Source organism: Bombus pyrosoma, linkage group LG15 (genome assembly GCF_014825855.1).
Source record: "Bombus pyrosoma isolate SC7728 linkage group LG15, ASM1482585v1, whole genome shotgun sequence".
In the NCBI taxonomy this organism is placed as follows: Eukaryota; Metazoa; Arthropoda; class Insecta; order Hymenoptera; family Apidae; genus Bombus; species Bombus pyrosoma.
Window position 1 is genome coordinate 5108241 of NC_057784.1, and position 21062 is coordinate 5129302.

The 21062-nt window shown below is 35.6% G+C and overlaps 3 protein-coding genes and 1 pseudogene across 5 annotated transcripts in view; 3 read left to right on the forward strand and 1 right to left on the reverse strand.

Annotated features, from left to right (window-relative positions):
* Positions 1 to 14: 14 nt before the first annotated feature.
* LOC122575790 (probable peroxisomal acyl-coenzyme A oxidase 1) lies at positions 15 to 2049 on the forward strand. Its single transcript, XM_043745208.1, has 6 exons — positions 15 to 232; positions 386 to 555; positions 702 to 864; positions 937 to 1280; positions 1374 to 1629; positions 1749 to 2049. Exons 1-6 carry the CDS (start codon positions 152 to 154, stop codon positions 2007 to 2009), a joined length of 1275 nt encoding a protein of 424 aa, XP_043601143.1. The 5' UTR covers positions 15 to 151; the 3' UTR covers positions 2010 to 2049.
* A 2260-nt stretch (positions 2050 to 4309) lies between these two features.
* LOC122575892 lies at positions 4310 to 5449 on the forward strand (annotated as a pseudogene).
* Positions 5450 to 8139: 2690 nt separating this feature from the next.
* LOC122575783 (probable peroxisomal acyl-coenzyme A oxidase 1) lies at positions 8140 to 14658 on the forward strand. Of its 3 annotated transcripts, XM_043745178.1 has the most exons (11): positions 8140 to 8334; positions 10154 to 10313; positions 10525 to 10693; positions 10786 to 10909; positions 10991 to 11110; positions 11268 to 11383; positions 11676 to 11845; positions 11992 to 12154; positions 12227 to 12570; positions 12658 to 12913; positions 13033 to 14658. In XM_043745178.1, exons 1-11 carry the CDS (start codon positions 8205 to 8207, stop codon positions 13291 to 13293), a joined length of 2013 nt encoding a protein of 670 aa, XP_043601113.1. In that variant the 5' UTR covers positions 8140 to 8204; the 3' UTR covers positions 13294 to 14658. The 3 variants fall into 3 exon arrangements, with proteins under 3 accessions (XP_043601113.1, XP_043601114.1, XP_043601116.1); XM_043745179.1 differs by lacking the exon at positions 10154 to 10313 and having other exon boundaries at positions 10514 to 10693; XM_043745181.1 differs by lacking the exon at positions 10154 to 10313 and having other exon boundaries at positions 8198 to 8334.
* Positions 13814 to 21062, reverse strand: part of LOC122575797 (syndecan) — a 225171-nt gene continuing 217922 nt past the window's right edge. Inside the window, exon 5 of the mRNA XM_043745222.1 lies at positions 13814 to 20182. Coding sequence (XP_043601157.1) covers positions 20001 to 20182 — 182 coding nt within the window. The 3' untranslated portion in view covers positions 13814 to 20000. The remainder of the gene's footprint in view (positions 20183 to 21062) is intronic.

Here is a 21062-nt window from a genome sequence, read left to right on the forward strand (position 1 = left end):
GAACAAACTGTTCACATTATCAAACAACAATTATGAAATCGAACAATTTCCCTGTTTACAATTTGCTGAACAATGGATATAGTAAAGAGTAAATTTAATCTGTATGTAATTCTTAGGCATTATAATTGGAGAAATTGGTACAAAATTGGGGATGAACGGCGTTAACAATGGGTTTCTCGGATTTCATGACTTTAGGATATCACGGGAGAATATGTTGATGAAGAATTCCAAGGTAACTTTTCATAAAAGTTCTGTAAGAAGTGCAATATCATGTGATGGTTGTGAACTTGAAAGGAAAATTATGTTCGTAGTCTGTTTAAACAGAAATGTTCAGAAATCGTAACTGTTATTAGAACAAATTACAAGGTTACATTTCTTGTTGTAGGTACTAGAAGATGGAACATACGTAAAATCTACAAATGATAAGTTAACGTATGGTACGATGGTGTTCGTTCGAGTAGTATTGCTGCAGAACCTCTCACACTATTTAGCGAAAGCTGCTACTATTGCGGTTCGATACAGCGTAGTAAGACGTCAGGGTCGAATAAATCCGCAGTATGTTCTGTTAAAAACATCTCTAGTAACATCGATTGTTCTCTATCTCTTTATTAAAAAATGCCTCCATTGGAAATGTTATTTTTAATTAAAATTAAATCTCTCCTGCTGATACCAAATTAGTATTTGTCTTTCTTTCTTTTTAGACAACCAGAGGTACAGATTCTCGATTACGTAACGCAACAAAACAAAATCTTCCCTCATATTGCCACATGTTTCGCAATAAAAGTTACTGCCAGTTGGGTTTTGAATATGTATAATACGGTACAAAGTAAATTGCACCAGGCTGATTATGAAAAACTACCAGAGGTTGGTACCTTTATACCCTTTATAATAATACACTTTTCTTCGTATTTCTAGGTCTATTAATTTCTTTTGCAGTTGCATTCTTTGTCATGTTGCTTAAAAGCAGTTGTATCTGCAGATACAGCAGCTGGAATAGAGCAACTTCGGTTATCTTGTGGTGGACATGGATACATGACTGCCAGCAATCTGCCAACACTCTACGGATTGGCCACTGCAGTCTGTACTTACGAAGGGGAAAATACAGTCCTACTTTTGCAAACAGCTAGATACCTGGTAAAATCATGGAAACAAGCTATGGATGGTGAACCATTGCCAGAATCTGTAGAGTATTTTAACGAAGCAGCAAAAGGAGGAAAACATCGTCGTTGGAGTAACGATTTGGAATGTCTGATTGATGCCTATAACGCGGTAGCCGCAGGGTATACTGCTTCGGAATACATTAAATATTGTTGAATAATTACATAGATATTCATGAGAATGTTTATGATATTCTTAGATCGTTCATTTCGTAGATCTGTTCGTTTAGCAGCAGAACATTTGGATCGCAGAATACGTGATGGAGTTCCGATGGAGGAGGCGTGGAACCAAACGGGTATCGAACTAGCTCAGTGTGCGGAAGCTCACGCTCGAGCATTCATTGTAAAAACATTTGCAAAAGCTATTAAACAGTTGAACTCGAAGTCTAAAGAATTTCGTCAAGTAATGTTTCAACTCTGCGAGCTGTATATCGTATATTGGGCTTTGAGGAACGTTGGTAATTTTCTTCGAGNTGAGCATTGATTTTTTTCGAAACTAATTACAGAGGACGACGAAAGAAGAAAAATTTATTAGTATATCTAGTAGGGTAATTTGAATGCAATAGTGATTCATTTCTTTCTCTGTTTTAGTTTTCTTCTATGCAGAAAGAGCATGTTCAGCCACTTCATTCACGCTTGGAATATTTGCTGACGTCAATCCGACGAAATGCTGTAGGAATCGTTGACGGTTTCGATTTTAATGACCATATTCTTTGTTCGGCTTTGGGTGCTTACGATGGAAATGTTTACGAACGATTGTTTCAAGACGCCATGAAGAGCCCTCTGAACCGTGAAACTGTGAACATGTCTTTTGAAAAATACTTAAAACCATTTCTTAAGAGTAATTTATAGAGTAATCTTCCTACATTTTGAAATAAAATTGTAAATCGTAGTTATCTATATTGTATATCGTATGTGGTAATTGAACTTTGAATATTTTACAGTTCAATATTTAATAAATCTATATCCCATAAATAACATGATTGGTCATTTAAAAATACAATTGTAACATTATATCATATTAGCAATATCGAAAGAATGTGTTCATTTGCTCATTTTGCTGAGAGTTAGTATTTAACAAAAAAGGGAAGGAACAAATTGTAGATATTTAATTTATATAATGGATTATCGCTGTAATAATTTCGAATGGACGTTTGATAGAGATTTTACTTTTAAGAGAAACGTTTTAGGATTGTATGATCATTCTCGGATAAGATGTTTTAAATATGTTGTGATAAATGACATGTCCCATACAGTTTTTGTAGTCAGCAAAGTGATATTTTCAAGTACACAAGTATTTATCTTTCTGGTTAAAGTTTTAACGCTTCAAAGAAGATTACATTTTAGAATTGATAGGTTTTCATACACACAGTGTTTATTTACGGAATAAAAGTGGCGACATACAAGTAGTATTGTGTATGTTTTTATTAGCCACATTTATTATAAAATGTATACATTTTACGGCGGTCGGCAATAGTGCAACAACACGAAGTTCATACGTCGAAAAATATCCCAATAGGCCTATACCTATTGCAAACATATTTTACAAAATAAGTCAATAAATTGCGGGATACCGATATGTTAAAACCTGAGAAATGTATACAAAAAATTCAAGTGGAAAAAATCTTTGATCAGCTGTTTTGGAAACAGATGGATCGATCGAGGAGGACCTGTGTTGTCATCTGTTGATATTTTTACCGATTCTTATTTGTCAATAATTAAAAAACAAGGCCGAAAACGCAATTCTTTTCATTCTTGATTTTCGTCTTATTTCAGTGTCAAGAATCAGCTCTTAAATTATGTTGAAATTGGCGGAGAGAGTCCGGGTGCGACAGCATCATCCGTCCAGAGTCCCGCACCGCGGGGTTTCGGTCGGTAGTCGCCGAAGAGCTGCGACATAACCGCCGTTCTAGGATGCCGTAGGTGTTGTCACGCCGAAGGAGTTTCTGGACCTCCTCGGACTTGCACGACGGCCTGTTGTTTGTGGCGTTAGGAGGCGTGGTCCCTCCTGGCGGTCAAGTCGACAGGAAGGGCTCCCCAGAATACCCAGAGAGTGAAGGAGTGCCCTGGCAGTAATTCAAAAGAGGCCCCGGGATACTCCCGCCAAACGTCGAGATGGCCACCGTGGGGTTTTAGTCGGTTTGAGTGCGACACTACCCCGTCGCCTTCCAGAGGGCGGCGGGATGTCCGCGAGGATTTCCCCACGTAAAAAAAAAAAAGAGTGCGAGTTGCGTTGTCGAGATAGTGTTGCTAGCGTCGTCGAGAGAGAGAGAGAGAGAGAGAGAGAGAAATCAGTTTTACTGTAAAATAATTTACTTAGTCCTCATATGTTTACCATGAATATTATTAACTTTGCTAGAATATAAATGTAGCATATTGAAATGTAACTTGCTTTACATTATAAGGTATGCATATGCATTAATTTTTTTTATCAATGACGTCTAAATGTTAATGAGAAAAAAGGAACATGGACGAATAAGAAAGAATATTTATTATTGCCTATTTGCAAGTACAAATTGTAAATATTTGCATTCACATTTACAAATATAATTATTATGTAGCATGTAGTATATACGTTTTAGTTATATAATATATGTGAAAGTAGGATCAATATTCTTCCTATTTAATGCTGAAAATTAACTATTATAACGTTTATTAATAAAAATTAGTGTCTCTATTTTTGAATTTTTTTCATTATTTTATACGTGTCCTAATATGTCTAAATGTTTAATCTCACAATAATATTTTTTGGATGTTTTAGCGTTAAAAGAAAACATAGCAGTGAGACGTTTTACAAATGCGTTCTTCACAATATTCTTCACAAAATTACAGAAGATTGCAATTGTTTAACATAATAATAATATTGCTCACTAAAACAGTATGATTTATTTACGATTAAAATTTTCAGTGGGTCACACTGCGAACCATGCAATAATCGTTACGCAATTATACGCAATTACGAATTCATCCGTTTGTACAATTAAGAGACGCGGAGACGCATGAACCTTTAAAGGGTACACAAATAAATGTTTTAATCTTTCGTAATTAATTATATATTATATTGCAATATGTAAAAAAGAGAACAAACTGTTCACATTATCAAACAACGATTATGAAATCGCACAACTTCCTTGTTTACAATTTGCCGAACAATGGATATAGTAAAGAGTAAATTTAATCTGTATGTAATTCTTAGGCATTATAATTGGAGAAATTGGTACAAAATTGGGGATGAACGGCGTTAATAATGGGTTAATAATAATAAAAATAATTTCATGACTTTAGGATACCACGGGAGAATATGTTGATGAAGAATTCCAAGGTAACTTTTCATACAAAGTTTCTATAAGAAATGCAATCCATTCTTATTGATGTGAAATTGAAAGGGAAATTATGTGCGTAATCTGTGTAAACAGAACTGTTCATAAATCCAAATTGTCGATAAAGCAAATTGTAAAGTTACATTTCTTGTTATAGGTACTGGAAAATGGAACATACGTAAAATCTACAAATGATAAGTTAACGTATGGTACGATGGTGTTCGTTCGAGTAAGGTTGCTGCGGAACCTCTCACACTATTTAGCGAAAGCTGTTATTATTGCGGTTCGATACAGCGTAGTAAGACGTCAGGGTCAAAAAACTTCGCAGAGTTTTAGTTATAGATTATCTCTCCTATCAATACTAAAATATCCTTGTCTTTCTTTTTTTTAATCAACCAGAGTTAAACATTCTCGATTACGTAATGCAACAAAACAATATCTTCCCTCATATTGCCACATGTTTCGCAATAAAAGTCATTGCCAGTTGTTTTGGCATACGTATAATACGGTAAAAAGTCAATCACATCAGGCTGATTATTGAAAACTATCGGAGGTTAATACCTTTATACTCTGTATAGCAATATACTTTTCTTCGTATTTCTAGGTCTATTAATTTCTTTTGCAGTTGTATTCTTTGTCATGTTGCCTAAAAGCAGTTGTATCTGCAGATACAGCAGCTGGAATAGAGCAGCTTCGGTTATCTTGTGGTGGACATGGCAGTAATCTGCCAACACTTTACGGATTAGCGACCGCAGTCTGTACTTACGAGGGGAAAAATACAGTCATACTTTTGCAAACAGCTAGGTACCTCGTAAAATCATGGAAACAAGCTATGGTTGGTGAACCATTGGCAGAATCTGTAGAGCATCTTAACGAAGCGGCAAAAGGAGCAAAACATCTTCCTTGGGGCAACGATTTGGAAAGTCTGATGCGTATAACGCGGTAGCCGCAGGCTATATTGTTTTGGAATAAATTAAATATTGTCGAATAATTAGATATTCGTCAGAATGTTTACGATATTCTTATTATTTTGTTGATCTGTTCGTTTAGCAGCAAAACATTTGGATCGCAGGATAGTGAATGAGTTGGGACGGAGGAGTATCGAAAACAAACAAATATCGAACTAGCTCAGTGTGCGAAAGTTCACGCTTGAGTCTTCGCTGTAAAAACATTTGCAAAATTAAATTATTAATCAACTATTAAATAGCTAAACTCGATGTCCAACGAATTTTGTCAAGTATTGTTTCAATTCTGTGAATTGTATGTCGTATGTTGAGCTTTGAGAAATGTTGGTAATTTTCTTAAGAGAACAATGAAAGAAGAAATATTTGATATTATATCTTGTAGAATAGTTTGTATTCAAGATTGATTCATTTCTTCCCTTTTTTTAATTTTCTTCTATGCAGGAAGAGCATGTTCAGACACTTTATTCGCGCTTGGAATATTTGCTGACGACAATCCGACGAAATGCTGTAGGAATTGTTGACGGTTTCGACTACGATGACCATATTTTTATACGATCGTCTACTTATATAAGCATGTTCTGACAATGGTAAAGTTCACGAACGATTGTTCCAAGAAGTCACGAAGTGTCTTCTGAATCGTGAAATTGTGAAGATGTCTTTTGAAAAATACTTTAAACCATTCTTTAGGAGTAATGCACAGTGCAATTTTCTTACATTTTAAAGGAAATTCATAGAACAATATTTCCAACTATAATTGTTCCTTTTCAAAAATGTTTTCGTATGCTTTTAAATGACTAATCATGAGCGCTGGGAATAGGTTTATCACGTAGAAGATACAAGAAATCACGAAATTAATAGATCACCGGTGATCTGCTCGCGTTGTGGTTCGAACGTTTCGTAAGTAAGGTAAAAAATTCGAACTTAGTGTTAACGGTTCAAAATTTTTCAATGGAGTGTGTCGAGTGCGGATTCTGGGTAGGTTTGTGTGCTAGGGTTTGGGCCCTCTGAAGGGGTTGTCGCCGGGTGCCATGACGTCGGGGTATATGGTGAGTGAGGAGATGAAGAGATCTAAGATGAGGTTAAAAGGGCGTAGGTTAGGGTTAGGTTTAACACGTTGGCGCTGGCGCCGATATTCAGTGTTCTCTCTGTGAGGCGGCGCCTGACTGCACAGTCTGCTTCGTGGGGCGGCGCAGCGTCAGATTACACTGTTCAACACGATCGCAATTTTTCAACTTTGACCTCAATTTATTGCAAAATTACAAAAGCTATCCTGTTGGGTTCGATGAATTTCGTGGACTTCAACTAATACATTGATAAACAATAATTTGGCAATATCAATTTGCATATATCTGTAAATTTTGAGTAAAGCTGACGGGATCAGCTTTGGCCCTAATTTTTGAGTACTCTTTTCGATTTTTCTCAAAAAGTAGAGGTCTGACGCGAATTCTGACCATCGCATGCGATTCTGTGAACATTTTTCTATAAGAAACGTTCATAGCGCGAATCAAAAAATTGTTCAACTCCGTACAGGAAAAAAGATAGTCATGCATGTTCGTCGGAGAACGACGGCGCGCGTAAGGAACATGCACGACGAAAGTAGTGTCAGGACGTAGTGTAAGTACTGCCCAAAAAACATTCACATTTTCTGCAGTCGTACCAAGGGCCCGCGAGTAAAACGAGAAGGTGGAGTAAACATTGTTATAAACGCATCTGTAGAATAAAAAATAGAGAGTATGCCGCGAATAAAGCCAAAAAAGTAACATCATATTGTGATCGTTGTAAGGGCCAGCCGGCACTCCGTCTAACATGTTTTAAAAAATTGCATGAAGAAAGTAAATAATTATGCTAAGTTTATAATATTGAATTGTTATGTTTTTACTATTGAATGTGTATTTACAATGTTGAGATAAAATAACATAAAGCTGTTTTGCACTACCTATTTTGTGAAATACAAGTATGACGCACCGTGATGCACCCCGCCTCAGGGAACAGATACGTGTGAGCCACCGGTGATACACGCCGGCGTCAACGTATTAAGGAGAAATTGTGAAGAGAAGTGGGGAAGGAAAGTGGCCAGGAAGGTGTTGAGATAGACAAAGGGAAGGGAGGGAATGGAGAAAGAGCTGTCTGGACGAGAGAAATGAAGCAAAAAGTTTAGGGAAGGAGGAGGAATAAAGCTAATGATGATGGTAAGAATAATGATATTAGGGATGGAGGGAAATGAAAAGGCGTGGTTGGAGGATTGAGAGTAAAAGCAGGAGTTAGCTACCGTTGTCTGTATTTATAAATGGGAAGGTTTCTTTTTAACAAACAGTTAGATACCTGGTAAAGTCATAGATACAAGCTATTGATGATTCACTGGAAAGATCTGTAGAGTATCTTAATAACATATTAAGAAACGCGGTGATGTAGAGTATACTGTTTCTATATATAAGAAACATTAATGTATACTAAATGCTGAGAATACGATACTAAAAAACTAGAACAAAAAGTAGTAAGGTTAAACAATATAATTAAATCTCAATATTAATGAATACTAAATCTGTAAGGCTGTAATAAAATGCAAAATCGAAGAGATCAGATCATTAATCACATGAATGTGTATCCGTAGTTTTAAAATATTGAAAATCGTAATAACAAAGTTCACAACCATGACGTAACACTACGTATTTATATACTAAACTGTGCATTTCCGTAACACATTAACACAGATAAGTGCGGTGACACGTTCGACTTTTCTTGTAGACGGTAATCTGTAAAATATGAAGCAGCAAAGAATGGTCGTGCACAAGGATCTACAATATGAACGAAATAGGTGTACGTTTGATCCTGTGGAAGTTACCTATTTTCTCGATGGCAGTCCAGAAAAAACGAAGCAACGCCGTGATCGAGGTATAGTTGAAATTCCTTGTCTTTAAATTATAGCAATTAGAGAAACATTCCTCACAAAAAATTGACATTATCGGGTTGGGAAATACTTAAAATACGCGAAAAAAGATATTATCGGTCAGTGAAGTTGGTAATGAAATCAACGAAGGTTAGTTCATATTAAAAATATAAATAGATCTCTGTGATCTTTTATCATTTACCCCGCGTGATTAAATGATAGCACGCTCCATAAATTTAAAGATTTAAAGATTTTTATTATATTTATATCATAAGTTGAATGAAAAAAGATCTTATATATTTTTTGACGTTCTAAGTAAGCATATTTATTATGAGGTGTAAGTGTTGTCCGAGTACCGCCACAGTACGTCCTTACCAGTAATAACGTTTCTTCTATGTGTGGTAAAGCGTCAGCCATTCATTGCCAAATCCGTGCAGATGTTGCGCGAGATCTTCGATGTGGCGATGGATATCTCGATACGGTGCGGGGCGTTCCGCGTATGGTCGTAGGCCTCTGCTCTATTTTTTAGTATGATGCGCTGGTGATGATGCCCATGAACTTTGCAATTGCCACATCACTGGCTTGGTCATCGTCTCGTATCCAGTCACCTGTTTTGCGCGTCGATCGGAGGTGAGGTGTCGAGGTTTGCTGAAGGTCTTCAATAACGTTTATAATGTTTAGTTGGGGGGTGTTATCGGTTGGGATTGAGTTTTGCTTTGAACTAAGTTTGATGGGCTAAGTTTGAGGAGCTAAGTTTGATGTTTGTGGTGAATTTTCGATTGCCTGATTTAGGTTTGTTCGTTGTTTCACTACGTCAGAGAACTTTAGTTCTGGGGCGTATTTACGGCTTATTTGGGCAATTCGTTTAATCTTTGGTTCTTTAGTTTTGTTCATTTTATCGGCTAGTTTTTTGCGCAGCTCTACGAGTTTGGGGCACCCCTTGTATGACGCGGGGTGTCCGTAATTTTTCCAATTAACGCAGAATATTTTGTCTTTGGTTACTGCGTCTTCTTTTTTTATTTTGCACTCGCCTGGACCATGCGGCTCAGTGCATCTTACACAGCGGTAATTTAGGTTATAGTTTTGCGCTGTGTGGCCTATTCGTTGGCATTTGTGGCATTGAGTAATTCGAGTCGCTTTTTCTTATTTTTCCCCATGATACTTTAAAGCAATTGAGTCGATTTATTTTTAATAGGTTTCCAATGTTGCTATTGGCGGATACTTGTACTACGTAGATTGGCAGCAATATGTTGTTCTCCCTTGATTTTCTTGTCGAGAAACGCGACGCTTTAGTGAAATGTATATCGTCTATTTGTAGTGCTTGTAGGTCCTTTAGCATTTCTGACTCTGTGAAGCTATTGCCTAGCCCTTTTAGCAAATATGTATGGTGTGTCTGAGATTTGGGTGTGTATGTGTAGAAAGCTGTGTTGGTTGCGATCAGGATTTCTTTCGCTTTGTTGTAGTCATTTAAATTTTTTAGGGTTAGTACGTGCTTACCTGCGTGTATTCGTTTGATATGGAAATTTCTAATTTTTAGCGAATTTCCTATAAGTGCTACTGTATCTTTTGGGTCCTGGAGGGTTATGTTGATTGTCCTAACCACTGCGCTGCCGTCGTCCGTTGTTAGTGTCGAGTGGCGGTATTCGTGCTGTCGAGTGCTGCCACAATTACATAAAAATGATGAAACTATTAAATTTCTGAAATGTGCTATCATTTTACCGTGCAATCTGTAATTGTAACTAAAATCTGCGATAAAATTTGCTCACATTATTACCAAATAATTTATCGATAACTTTGTCAAATTGCACGAATGTTTATTTTCAGAACAATATTTTTCGGATGTTCTGGCGTTAAAAGAAAATATGTCAATGAGATACAAGAGCCATAAAGAAATATATGAAGATTCTCTACGAATTACCCGCGAGGTTTTTTCCAAAATTAAAAAATTACAACTCTCGAAAACAGAGGAATATGAGTTTGTTCTGTAAGATCTTCACATAACTTTTCACGAGAAAAAAACGGTCCTAAACGTTTTATCTTGCATTAAATGCCATTGAATATGAGGATAATTGTATTAACGAATAAATACGATTTTTTTTACATTATTTGGATATTCTCTTTCAATTTTAAGAAATAGTAGTATTTTCTTGGTTACCTGGTAACATAGTAACATCTTTAATATAGTCATTTTGCAGGTCCATCTTCGCGGCAAGACTTGGATCTGCACTGTTCCCAGATGGAAATCCAGTGGTCGTGCATTATGCTATGTTTCTACCCGCTCTTATGGGACAAGCAAATTCTGAACAGCAAACATATTGGATAAACAGAGCTTGGGCCGGCGATGTTATAGGAACGTATGCTCAGGTAATACGCAAGGGAGAACATTCTTTTTGAACAAGATCGTCACAGATTCTAAAAGTTTCTTAAGTAAATTTAATCTTGCACTTCTGCGTTAGACTGAACTAGGCCATGGAACGTTTCTCAGGGGTTTGGAAACTACTGCAACGTACGATCCGGAAACGAAAGAGTTTGTTTTGAATAGTCCAACTTTGGCATCCTACAAATGGTGGCCAGGCGGACGTAAGTATATTGTAATTGTTTAACATAATAATAATGTTGTTCGCTAAAACAGTATGATTTATTTACAATTAAAATTTTCAGTGGGTCACACTGCAAATCATGCAATAGTCGTTGCGCAATTATACACTCAGGGAGAATGTAGAGGAATTCATCCGTTTGTTGTACAATTGAGAGACGTGGAGACACATGAACCTTTAAAGGGTATACAATAATATTACTTAATCGTTTATAATTTGATATAAAAAAATTATTCACGTTATCAAATAACAATCATCAAATCAAACAACTTTCTTCTTTACAATTATTCTCTAATAGTAAATAAAGGAAAGAGCGAAATTAATCTGTGTTCGATTTTTAGATATTATAATTGGTGAGATTGGTACAAAATTAGGAATGAACAGTGCGAACAATGGCTTTCTCGGATTTCGTAACTTTAGAATACCACGGGAGAATATGTTAATGAAAAATTCTAAGGTACGGTAAAAGTTTCTACAAGAAAAGCAAATAGTCCTGTTTTTCATCGGCGAAATTGCACCCTTGCGCTTGATAACACAAATAACAATAGTTAATAAGTAAAAGACTAGGGAAATTTTGCAAATGATAGCTCAATCCTATCTTGATTAATCGATGAATATTTGCATTTGTAATAAATCATTTTCTTGTTGCACTGAACATGGAAAAAAATTATGTCTGCCACCTCGGCAAATAGAACTGTACAGATGTCATAATTGCTACAAAAATCGTAAAGATACATTTCTTGTTGTAGGTACTAGAAGATGGAACATACGTAAAATCTACAAATGACAAGTTAACGTATGGTACGATGGTATTCGTTCGAGTAATGTTGCTGCACGACCTCTTACATTATTTATCCAAAGCCGTTACGATTGCGGTTCGATACAGCGTAGTAAGACGTCAGGGTCAAATAAATCCGGAGTATGTTCTGTTAAAAACATCTCCAGTAACATCGACTGTTCTCTATCTCTTTATTAAAAAATGCCTCCATTGAAAATGTTACTTTTAATTAAAATTAAATCTCTCCTGCTGATACCAAATTAGTATTTGTCTTTCTTTCTTTTTAGACAACCAGAGGTACAAATTCTCGATTACGTAACGCAACAAAACAAAATCTTCCCTCATATTGCCACATGTTTCGCAATAAAAGTTACTGCTAGTTGGGTTTTGGATATGTATCACGCGGTACAAAGTCAAGTGCATCAGGCTAATTATGAAAAACTACCGGAGGTTGATACCTTTATACCCTTTATAGTAATACACTTTTCTTCATATTTCTAGCTTTATTAATTTCTTTTGCAGTTGCATTCTTTGTCATGTTGCCTAAAAGCAGTTGTATCTGCAGATACAGCAGCTGGAATAGAGCAACTTCGGTTATCTTGTGGTGGACATGGATACATGACTGCCAGCAATCTGCCAACACTTTACGGATTAGCGACCGCAGTCTGTACTTACGAAGGGGAAAATACAGTCCTACTTTTGCAAACAGCTAGATACCTCGTAAAATCATGGAAACAAGCTATGGATGGTGAACCATTGCCAGAATCTGTAGAGTATCTTAACGAAGCAGCAAAAGGAGGAAAACATCGTCGTTGGAGTAACGATTTGGAATGTCTGATTGATGCATATAGCGCCGTAGCCGCAGGGTATACTGCTTTCGAATACACTAAATATTGTTGAATAATTCCATAGATATTCATCAGAATGTTTACGATATTGTTATCATTTCGTAGATCTGTTCGTTTAGCAGCAGAACATTTGTATCGCAGAATACGTGATGGAGTTCCGATAGAGGAGGCGTGGAACCAAACGGGTATCGAACTAGCTCAGTGTGCGGAAGCTCACGCTCGAGCATTCATTGTAAAAACATTTGCAAAAGCTATTAAACAGTTGAACTCGAAGTCTAAAGAATTTCGTCAAGTAATGTTTCAACTCTGCGAGCTGTATATCGTATATTGGGCTTTGAGGAACGTTGGTAATTTTCTTCGAGNTGAGCATTGATTTTTTTCGAAACTAATTACAGAGGACGACGAAAGAAGAAAAATTTATTACTATATCTTGTAGGGTAATTTGAATGCAAGAGTGATTCATTTCTTTCTCTGTTTTAGTTTTCTTCTATGCAGAAAGAGCATGTTCAGCCACTTCATTCACGCTTGGAGTATTTGCTGACGACAATCCGTCGAAATGCTGTAGGAATCGTTGACGGTTTCGATTTCGATGACCATATTCTTTGCTCTGCTTTGGGTGCTTACGATGGTAACGTTTACGAACGATTGTTCCAAGAAGCCATGAAGAGTCCTTTGAACCATGAAACTGTGAACATGTTTTTTAAAAAGTACTTAAAAGCATTCGTTAAGAGTAATTTATAGTGTAATCTTTCTACATTTTGAAAGAAAATTGCAAATCGTAGTTACCTATATTGTATATCGTACCTGGTAATTGAACTTTGAATATTTTACAGTTTAATATTTTATAAATCTATATCCCATAAATAACATGATTGGTCATTTAAAAGTACAATTGTAACATTATATCATATTAGCGATATCGAAAGAATGTGTTCATTTGCTCATTTTGCTGAGAGTTAGTATTTAACAAAAAAGAGAAGGAACAAACGTAGTTTTGTATTATTTTTATGGACTCTCATTGTAAATATTTAATTTATATAATGGACTATCGCTGTAATAATTTCAAATGGACGTTTGATAAAGATTTTAGTTTTAAGAGAAACGTTTTAGGATTGTGTGATCATTCTTGGATAAGATGTTTTAAATATGTTGTGATAAATGACATGTTCCATACAGTTTTTATAATTGGCAAAGTGTTATTTTCAAGTACAGAAGTGTCTATCTTTCTTGTTAAACCTGTAACGCATCAAAGAAAATTACATTTTAAAATTGAAAGGTTCTCATACGGCACAGTGTTTATTTACAGAATAGGAGCGATGACATACATTATTGTTCGTTATACTAACATAGTGCAATTATTGTTAATTTCTGTTAAGAATAACGTGTCTGGTTAACTTAAACGCCCACAATGGAAATAACGCGATTTATTCACGAATGAAATGTAATTTGTGAGATTTATTGGTACCGGTGCGGTACCATGATCTACAATTTTGATCAATTCGTGTATGTATAGTACATCCAACGAGTATCAAGCACGTGATAACTCGAAATAGAAATATTCCAAGAACGTTAATTTATTCGCTATTTTTATGAGGTGTGATTATTGCTCATATAAGTAACGGAATTACGAAACAAATTCTTGGCCATTAATACTTGTTCATTTTGAAAGTCAGCAGATAATTAGCATTCGCTAGGCAATGGCTACATTGATCTTATTATCTTGTTTACCTGCACCGACTTGTTGGACATACTACATGTAGATCATAGGTCCTAGGAACTTCATGTATGGACCGATAGTATCGTTATATTCATATATGTACGTAGACTAAAAATGTAAAACAGTAGAAAAGAAAAAACTATAATTTATTTTTTCACCGGCGAGCGATTATTTTTTTTTAAAAACAAATACATATACATGTATATACTTGTATATGTGTGCACTGACCACGAATATATATACACATATATGTAATATATATTTCATGGATCTTGGAGGGCGATCCAGAAGGGGAGGAGCGGAGGTTAGACAATACGCATTCTTAAAAAATAATATTGTTAATTATCGTTATCATTAAATATTAATTATATTCACTTTTAAAATTATTATTCATTTGTCCACCTGGCCTATGGGATTTTTGTCTAGTTTTAGACAGACTTCTCATTACTAGGATAGCATTTTTTTTTACGGAATACATCCTCTTATAAAATAAGATCTCGTTACAATTACATTTCTCGTCGCATAGAACTTAGACGGCGCATTTCAAGTATTAAAAGAGCCACGTGGAAATGCAACGCGCATTTTTTACTTTCGTTCCTTTTGTTGTCTAGGGTTCTCGCGTCGAATATAACGTGTTCTTTCAATCGCGTCTAAATGCAAGCTTCTGTAAAGACATTTCTTCGTCATTCACGAACAGAATATTTTTTTATTTAATAGATTATATATCAGTAAATGATATACAATAAAAAATGTTTAATTTTCTTTCTCAATAAATTATATTTTATTTATAAATATTCACATTCGTGGAAGGAAGAAACTCAAAATTTTTGTTCATTAAAAAACAACAGTTTCGCGTTTGTTCGCATCATCGCACGGAGGATTAATTACTATCTAACAAACAATCCTTTGTCTATGTTGCGTACGATTATTATTACAATAAAGATTATGATTCGATCTCCAGATTCCTTTTCGTCAGTGCCAGGAGAGGAGAAGAAATTCTCGAGAGAGAGAGAGAGAGAGAGAGAGAGAGAGGGGTTGAATAGAAAGAGAGGAGAGGATAAGGGGAATTAAGATGTTTCCAAAAGGCGAAGAAATTGATAGAATTGGTATTCTAAAAATTGGGGAAACACGGATGGCATACTTACAAATTACTTATTTTGACTAATTTTGATAATCAAATTACGACGTTTTTATTAATATAACAAGGATAAATTTCCTTTCAAACGATTTTTGAGTTAAAGGCAAAGCATAAAATTTGTATATATACTGCACGATTGATTTTTAGGTACTGCGGTAGTATTCCACTAATCTTGGGAGAAATAGAAGAGAGAATTAATTTCCATTCTATTTATTGCAAGTAACTTACCCTAAACACAATCATTTTTTTTTGTCCAACACGTTATCGTATCGTAACTTTTCAGACAGATTTCATGATTTTTACTTAGATATCGATATTTATTTGTGATCTTTGCTTCTCACATAACCTGTACATCGAACAGCCGCTTACTTAGATAGTTCCGTCTTCCAAGTCGACCCTATCAATACACTTATTCTGTTTTATTACTACCTGTTACAGTATCGTGCGTGTAGAGACGTTTAGATACTTCATTATATAAATAAACTTAGAAAATAGCTTCCAGCCATTTTACAAATCGATAAGATCGATTTAGAAGCAACGAGCGCCCATTATTAAAATGCGCTAATCGATGGAATTATCAGAGTTGTCTCAATGAAAAGAACACGCGATACCTGAAAACATATAAATCAACGTCGCAAGAAACAACTTCCATGATTTACGACGAACGTACGACTTTCACTCGTATTTTCATTTTCTTACAAGCAATTCAAAGAAAATCGCATCCAGAGACATATAAATATGTCGATTAAATTTAAACGCTTCGCCCGTAACATTCAATGGTCGTTTCGAAGTGAGGCGAAACAATGTATAGATTAGCAACGAATCACTATGAAAAACACCCAGGGAAAAATCGCCATGGCGAAAAAAGAAAATTACCAGAGTTATCGTAGGCAATTGGTGTTCCTTATGTAATTAGTACATGGCAGTATCGACATGATATATTTTAGTTTTACCCCGACACATCGGACTTTATAAAAATGGCGCCCGTGTTCCTCCTACGCAGGTAGAACACAGATTTATGGTCATCTTACTGCTTAAATAAAACTTTCGCACGTTAAAAAATAGGATCCTAATAATTTTTTATTTATTTACATGAGAAAATAGAAATTTCTCTGTGTTCGCTATTTTCATTTTGTCCACTACAAATTAATTTTTTTTGATATTTTCAATACTTCTTGTGTCAGATTCTGCTTGCTTTAAACGATCGTTGCTTTGTATTATTTGTATTGGTCGATTCGGGCGATAATAAATGCAACGGCTAGTGTACGTAAAATTCATATTATTATTGCACAGGGTATAATAATGACATAACGTTATATATAAGATATTATCAAAGCTGTAACATCGTATATATAAGATTATTTTACCAAGTGTAGAAATTACTTGACATTCATATTTATTCATCGGAAAGATTTAACGTCAATTAATATCGCGATCTAACAGGGTAGTAAAAGATAGCGCTAGATCCTACAAATTGTTATCATTCGAAATTGGAGGGATACATGGTGGAACAACGTATTCCTCCTTAATTCCTTCCTATAAATGGCGCGTTTAAGAATTCAGACTACTAACGCTATGTTCCAATAATAATAATAATAACAATAATAATAATAACGTTACAACGACATCGATTAATTCGCTATTTGCTCAATAATTATTTTTGTTTCTTTTCTTTTAACGATTCCTTTCTCTCAATCAGTAGCATAATCAAATATATCCTCTGGTTGACAATTTCATTTAACAAAATTATATATAAAATAGTCATTTTTAACGTTATAGTCTGACGATTAAAACATTGATTGCGTTCTACCTGGAAAGAGGCGAACGAGACGCCGAAAAAATCTCAAATAACTGTGGAGAGACAGTTAACGATTCACAGGATCACCGGAAGTATGAAGGAGGGGAAATTAAAAAGAAAATGTACAGGAAAGTTAGGAGGTGGAGATAGGGGAAGAAAGGGGAGTCGCTTGGTCCTACGTGAAAAAGTTAATAAATTATTACAACGTATTTCGCGATGCTGATCGTCCATAGGATAAATACCGCGGATGAAAATCTTGGAACAGATAGATATACACTTGTACGTATGTGTGTCTGCGTGTGTACCTTTCATTTTCATATCATTTTCTTTTTTTTTTTTTTTACTTCGTTTTTCAATATGGCATACGCGTGTTTCTTTGTAGTCGGAGATGAAAATCGTGTTTACGTATATAAATCTATGCGTGTACGCACGTATGTTTCTTTCAAGATCGGAAAGTATAACGTCCTTGCGTACACGCAGGAAATTTAAACGTCTTTTTTTGTTTTTTCTTTTTTTGTCCATGGCAAATAGAATCTCTCTCGACTAGCAGAAGAAGCTTTTTCTCTCCTTAAGATATAAAATGTTTCTTAGTTTCCTTATGGTGGAAGAAGGGAATGATCGTGAGGATACGTTGTGCTCAATTTATTGATAAAATGCGATCGATAAGTGAATCTCTTCTTTCACAAATGTCGTTCGTTTCGCTCTCACGGAAGATCGACCAATCGGTTGTGGAGAACGTCGTCACTTAAGGTGGCTTAAAATGGCACGCCTAGTTTTTTATCCATTAATCGTAAGTGCATGGCAATCGATACAACCGCGTTCGACGAAGACACCTTCGCTTGGCGGCTTCGGCTTAACTCTTATCATGAGCCTAATGAAACACGCGTTTATTAATAAAACAGGTTCTCTCATTTTAAATTAGGATTCACGCTACTGGTTTTTACGAGTTTTCATAAGTGAATCAATAATTTGAATAATTCAAATGTTCGACAAATAAATACAATAAAGATCTCGAGATTAAGATTGGAACTATCATATGGAATTTTAAATCTAATTATTTACGGAGATATATCGATTTTATGTCAGTAACTCAGAAATAAATAATTGTCGTATATATTAGAGAAGTATCTTATTAGGAAAACATTGCGACTATATTTGTGCCATATGACATTCAACAAAGAACTATATATGTATATTAGAAAAACAGGAGAAAGATTGAATTGCAAATCGATCTGACGTGACCAAATACCGATATGTAAGATTAGGAGATAAATTGTACGATTAACGTGATTTGACATACAAACATTTGAATACGTACCTAATTTAAATTAAACGTACCTAATTTTAATTTCCTCTAAATTTTTTTTTAATTAATGGTTACCATTGTTTGCCTTCACCAAAATGCAAACACGTTATAGTCATTTATTATTATAAACAATCCATTTAACTTACTGGATTATCTATTTAATTATCCTACGACATATCTAGGTATATTAATGACTTTTAAAAAATTAAGAACCTTAAGTTATTTTTAGCGTCTTTACCTATCACTTTCTCCAAATAGTCATCGCCTATTTCCTAATTTTTTATTTTCCTTACTATTATTATAATTCTATTACTCTCAACCTAGCGATTAAAATAAGTTACAGAATTTCTAAGACAGAAACAAACCTTAAAAAACAAGGACAATCTCATATTTTATAGAGTAGTTTTCCTCTAGCGATTGTAATGGGCATTGCAATTCCATGGAACCGGACTCGAGAAATGGGAAATACGACAATGGATCAAAGTCCTTGTGCGGTCATACTGTTAAAAACGTTTCTGCAAATCTGGAAAACGATCATTAAATAGAAAACAAGAAGAAAGTGGATGAAAAACAGAGAAGGGAGAAAAAAACTAAGGAGAGAACAGCAGAGGAAACGCTGATAAACGAGGTCGTGGTTCAAGGGATTGGCGTCGAAGAGAAATCACGGTTGCGCAACGATCCTTCTTCCTTTCCCTCCTTCCACCGGGCCAGAATGATTAACGACATACCAGCAGCGTTTATCGCCCACGAATTTTCGCGCTCTCAGTCCTGTACAGGGAGGCGTATACGTACGCCTGGATACGCATACGCTTTGAAATACACGTTGTGTAAATGCATCTGGAATTGGCGCGACCTTGCCGACGAGTACTCACGACGGGGCGGTTCATCAGTCATATCGCCCTCTCTTTCTAATTCTATCAGCACACGATAGTTACGGAAGAAAGACAAACATCCAACAATGAACGTACGAAAGTATAAAATAAATTAAGTCAAAACCATTCTACGATTCTACGTCTCTACGTTCTACTCTCGGAGGTGGAGTAATGCTTAACCCAGAAGACTACTCGCAGCGTGAGGGGGCACACGAGTAGGAAAATAGAACGCTGTGGGGTTAAGGGAGGTTCCACCTCAGAAAGTGATCGGTTCAAAATTAAAAAAGGACAGGCGCCTATGATAAAACGCAGAACATTATCGAAACGAACAGATCATTAAGAGAATGAAGGCGCGTTTAGATGAAAGGAAACAGGAGTATTGGGCAAATCTTTGATTGAAAGGTCAGAAAGAGATTAAGGTGGTTGGCTTGTCCCCGACGTGAAGGAAGTCTCTCTGTGGTCAGTGAACGAGGTGTTCCGCAAGATCCTCGTGGGAGATTCCGGATGTATCGTATCGTCGGCGGTGGCGCTTAATTCGGTTGAAGGACATCGTCTTTCTCAGCATGGTATCGTGGGACAAAACTGGGCGGTGCCAAAGCCAGATAAGCTTTGTCGCCTCAAGCGTAGAATTCTCGATTGTGATGCGGCGCACCGGGCTTAGGGAACGCCTGCGCCGCTGGTGATCTTCTTGGCTCATCCAGGGCGTACGAGCCCTCGTCCTTCTTGCGCATCCTATACACGATGAACATTACCACCAGGATTGCGCAAAGCAGGCCAACTACCGCTCCACCAATCACCGCTGCAAAAGGCGAATTTTGATTAGTATAGAATATTAAACAAATGAGTAAGTGACGCACTTATATTAATTTAATTAAGTAATTATAAAAGCCGTTTATATGAAAATATCTGTGTACAAAATTTACAAACTAACAAATAGTATTTTAATAAGTTCCTCGAATTTTAAGATTAGATACTCCAAACCTATTTGTCTATTTTTTCTCTTTTGTTAACTTTCTCAAAATACTATTTTGATTGTCTTTTAGTTTATTTCTTTATCTTAGTAAATCTAGTTTTAACTGACTTTAAAGAGCGTCTCAAATCTAAAATATCTTAAGAAGCCGTGCAAGCAGGATCAATTCATTATTCAGCGACGTTAAACCATTCAGGGTGTTAATTATGTAGGGCATTTATTATGCGTAGCTGCTAATAAGTTAACTTAACCCAGAATTTCGTCGGAATTACTGAGTTCTCCTGAATAAATACCGTTTTCATGGAATGTTGATCCGCGTATTGCCCTTATACTTCGAATTTAATATTGAGGCAACGCGTTAATAAATAATGCCACCCTTTCGCGCAGTTTCGGTTCTGTAAACCCGGATTCTGATTTTCAAAGCGACTGCGTTTGGCGAATTCTATCATAATTAATCGTACAATGGTATATTTAATCATTTCACTTGCGTACAGCAAAAATTTGAGAATGAAAAGTTCTGGATACATAATGCTAGCAATACAGCATGCATTTCTGTACTTATTACTTGGGAAGATTTGAAAGAAGCTTTAATTCAAATTTAAACATCATTTTTAATCCAGTAGTTATAAACTAAAATTCTTGCTACTTTATGTAATTAAAAATTATGGAGAAGAGTAATCTAATAGCTTATTAATATTAATAATATAAG

What these genes read in the sequence shown, in the direction of transcription:
- LOC122575783 (XM_043745178.1), top strand. Translation starts at nt 8,205, where the DNA reads ATGAAGCAGCAAAGAATGGTCGTGCACAAGGATCTACAATATGAACGA. An exon ending in TTATAGGAACGTATGCTCAG is followed by an intron (nt 10,694 to 10,785) that starts GTAATACGCAAG and finishes CTTCTGCGTTAG; the next exon opens with ACTGAACTAGGCCATGGAAC. An exon ending in TGTTAATGAAAAATTCTAAG is followed by an intron (nt 11,384 to 11,675) that starts GTACGGTAAAAG and finishes TTCTTGTTGTAG; the next exon opens with GTACTAGAAGATGGAACATA.
- LOC122575790 (XM_043745208.1), top strand. Translation starts at nt 152, where the DNA reads ATGAACGGCGTTAACAATGGGTTTCTCGGATTTCATGACTTTAGGATA. An exon ending in TGTTGATGAAGAATTCCAAG is followed by an intron (nt 233 to 385) that starts GTAACTTTTCAT and finishes TTCTTGTTGTAG; the next exon opens with GTACTAGAAGATGGAACATA. An exon ending in TATAACGCGGTAGCCGCAGG is followed by an intron (nt 1,281 to 1,373) that starts GTATACTGCTTC and finishes TTCATTTCGTAG; the next exon opens with ATCTGTTCGTTTAGCAGCAG.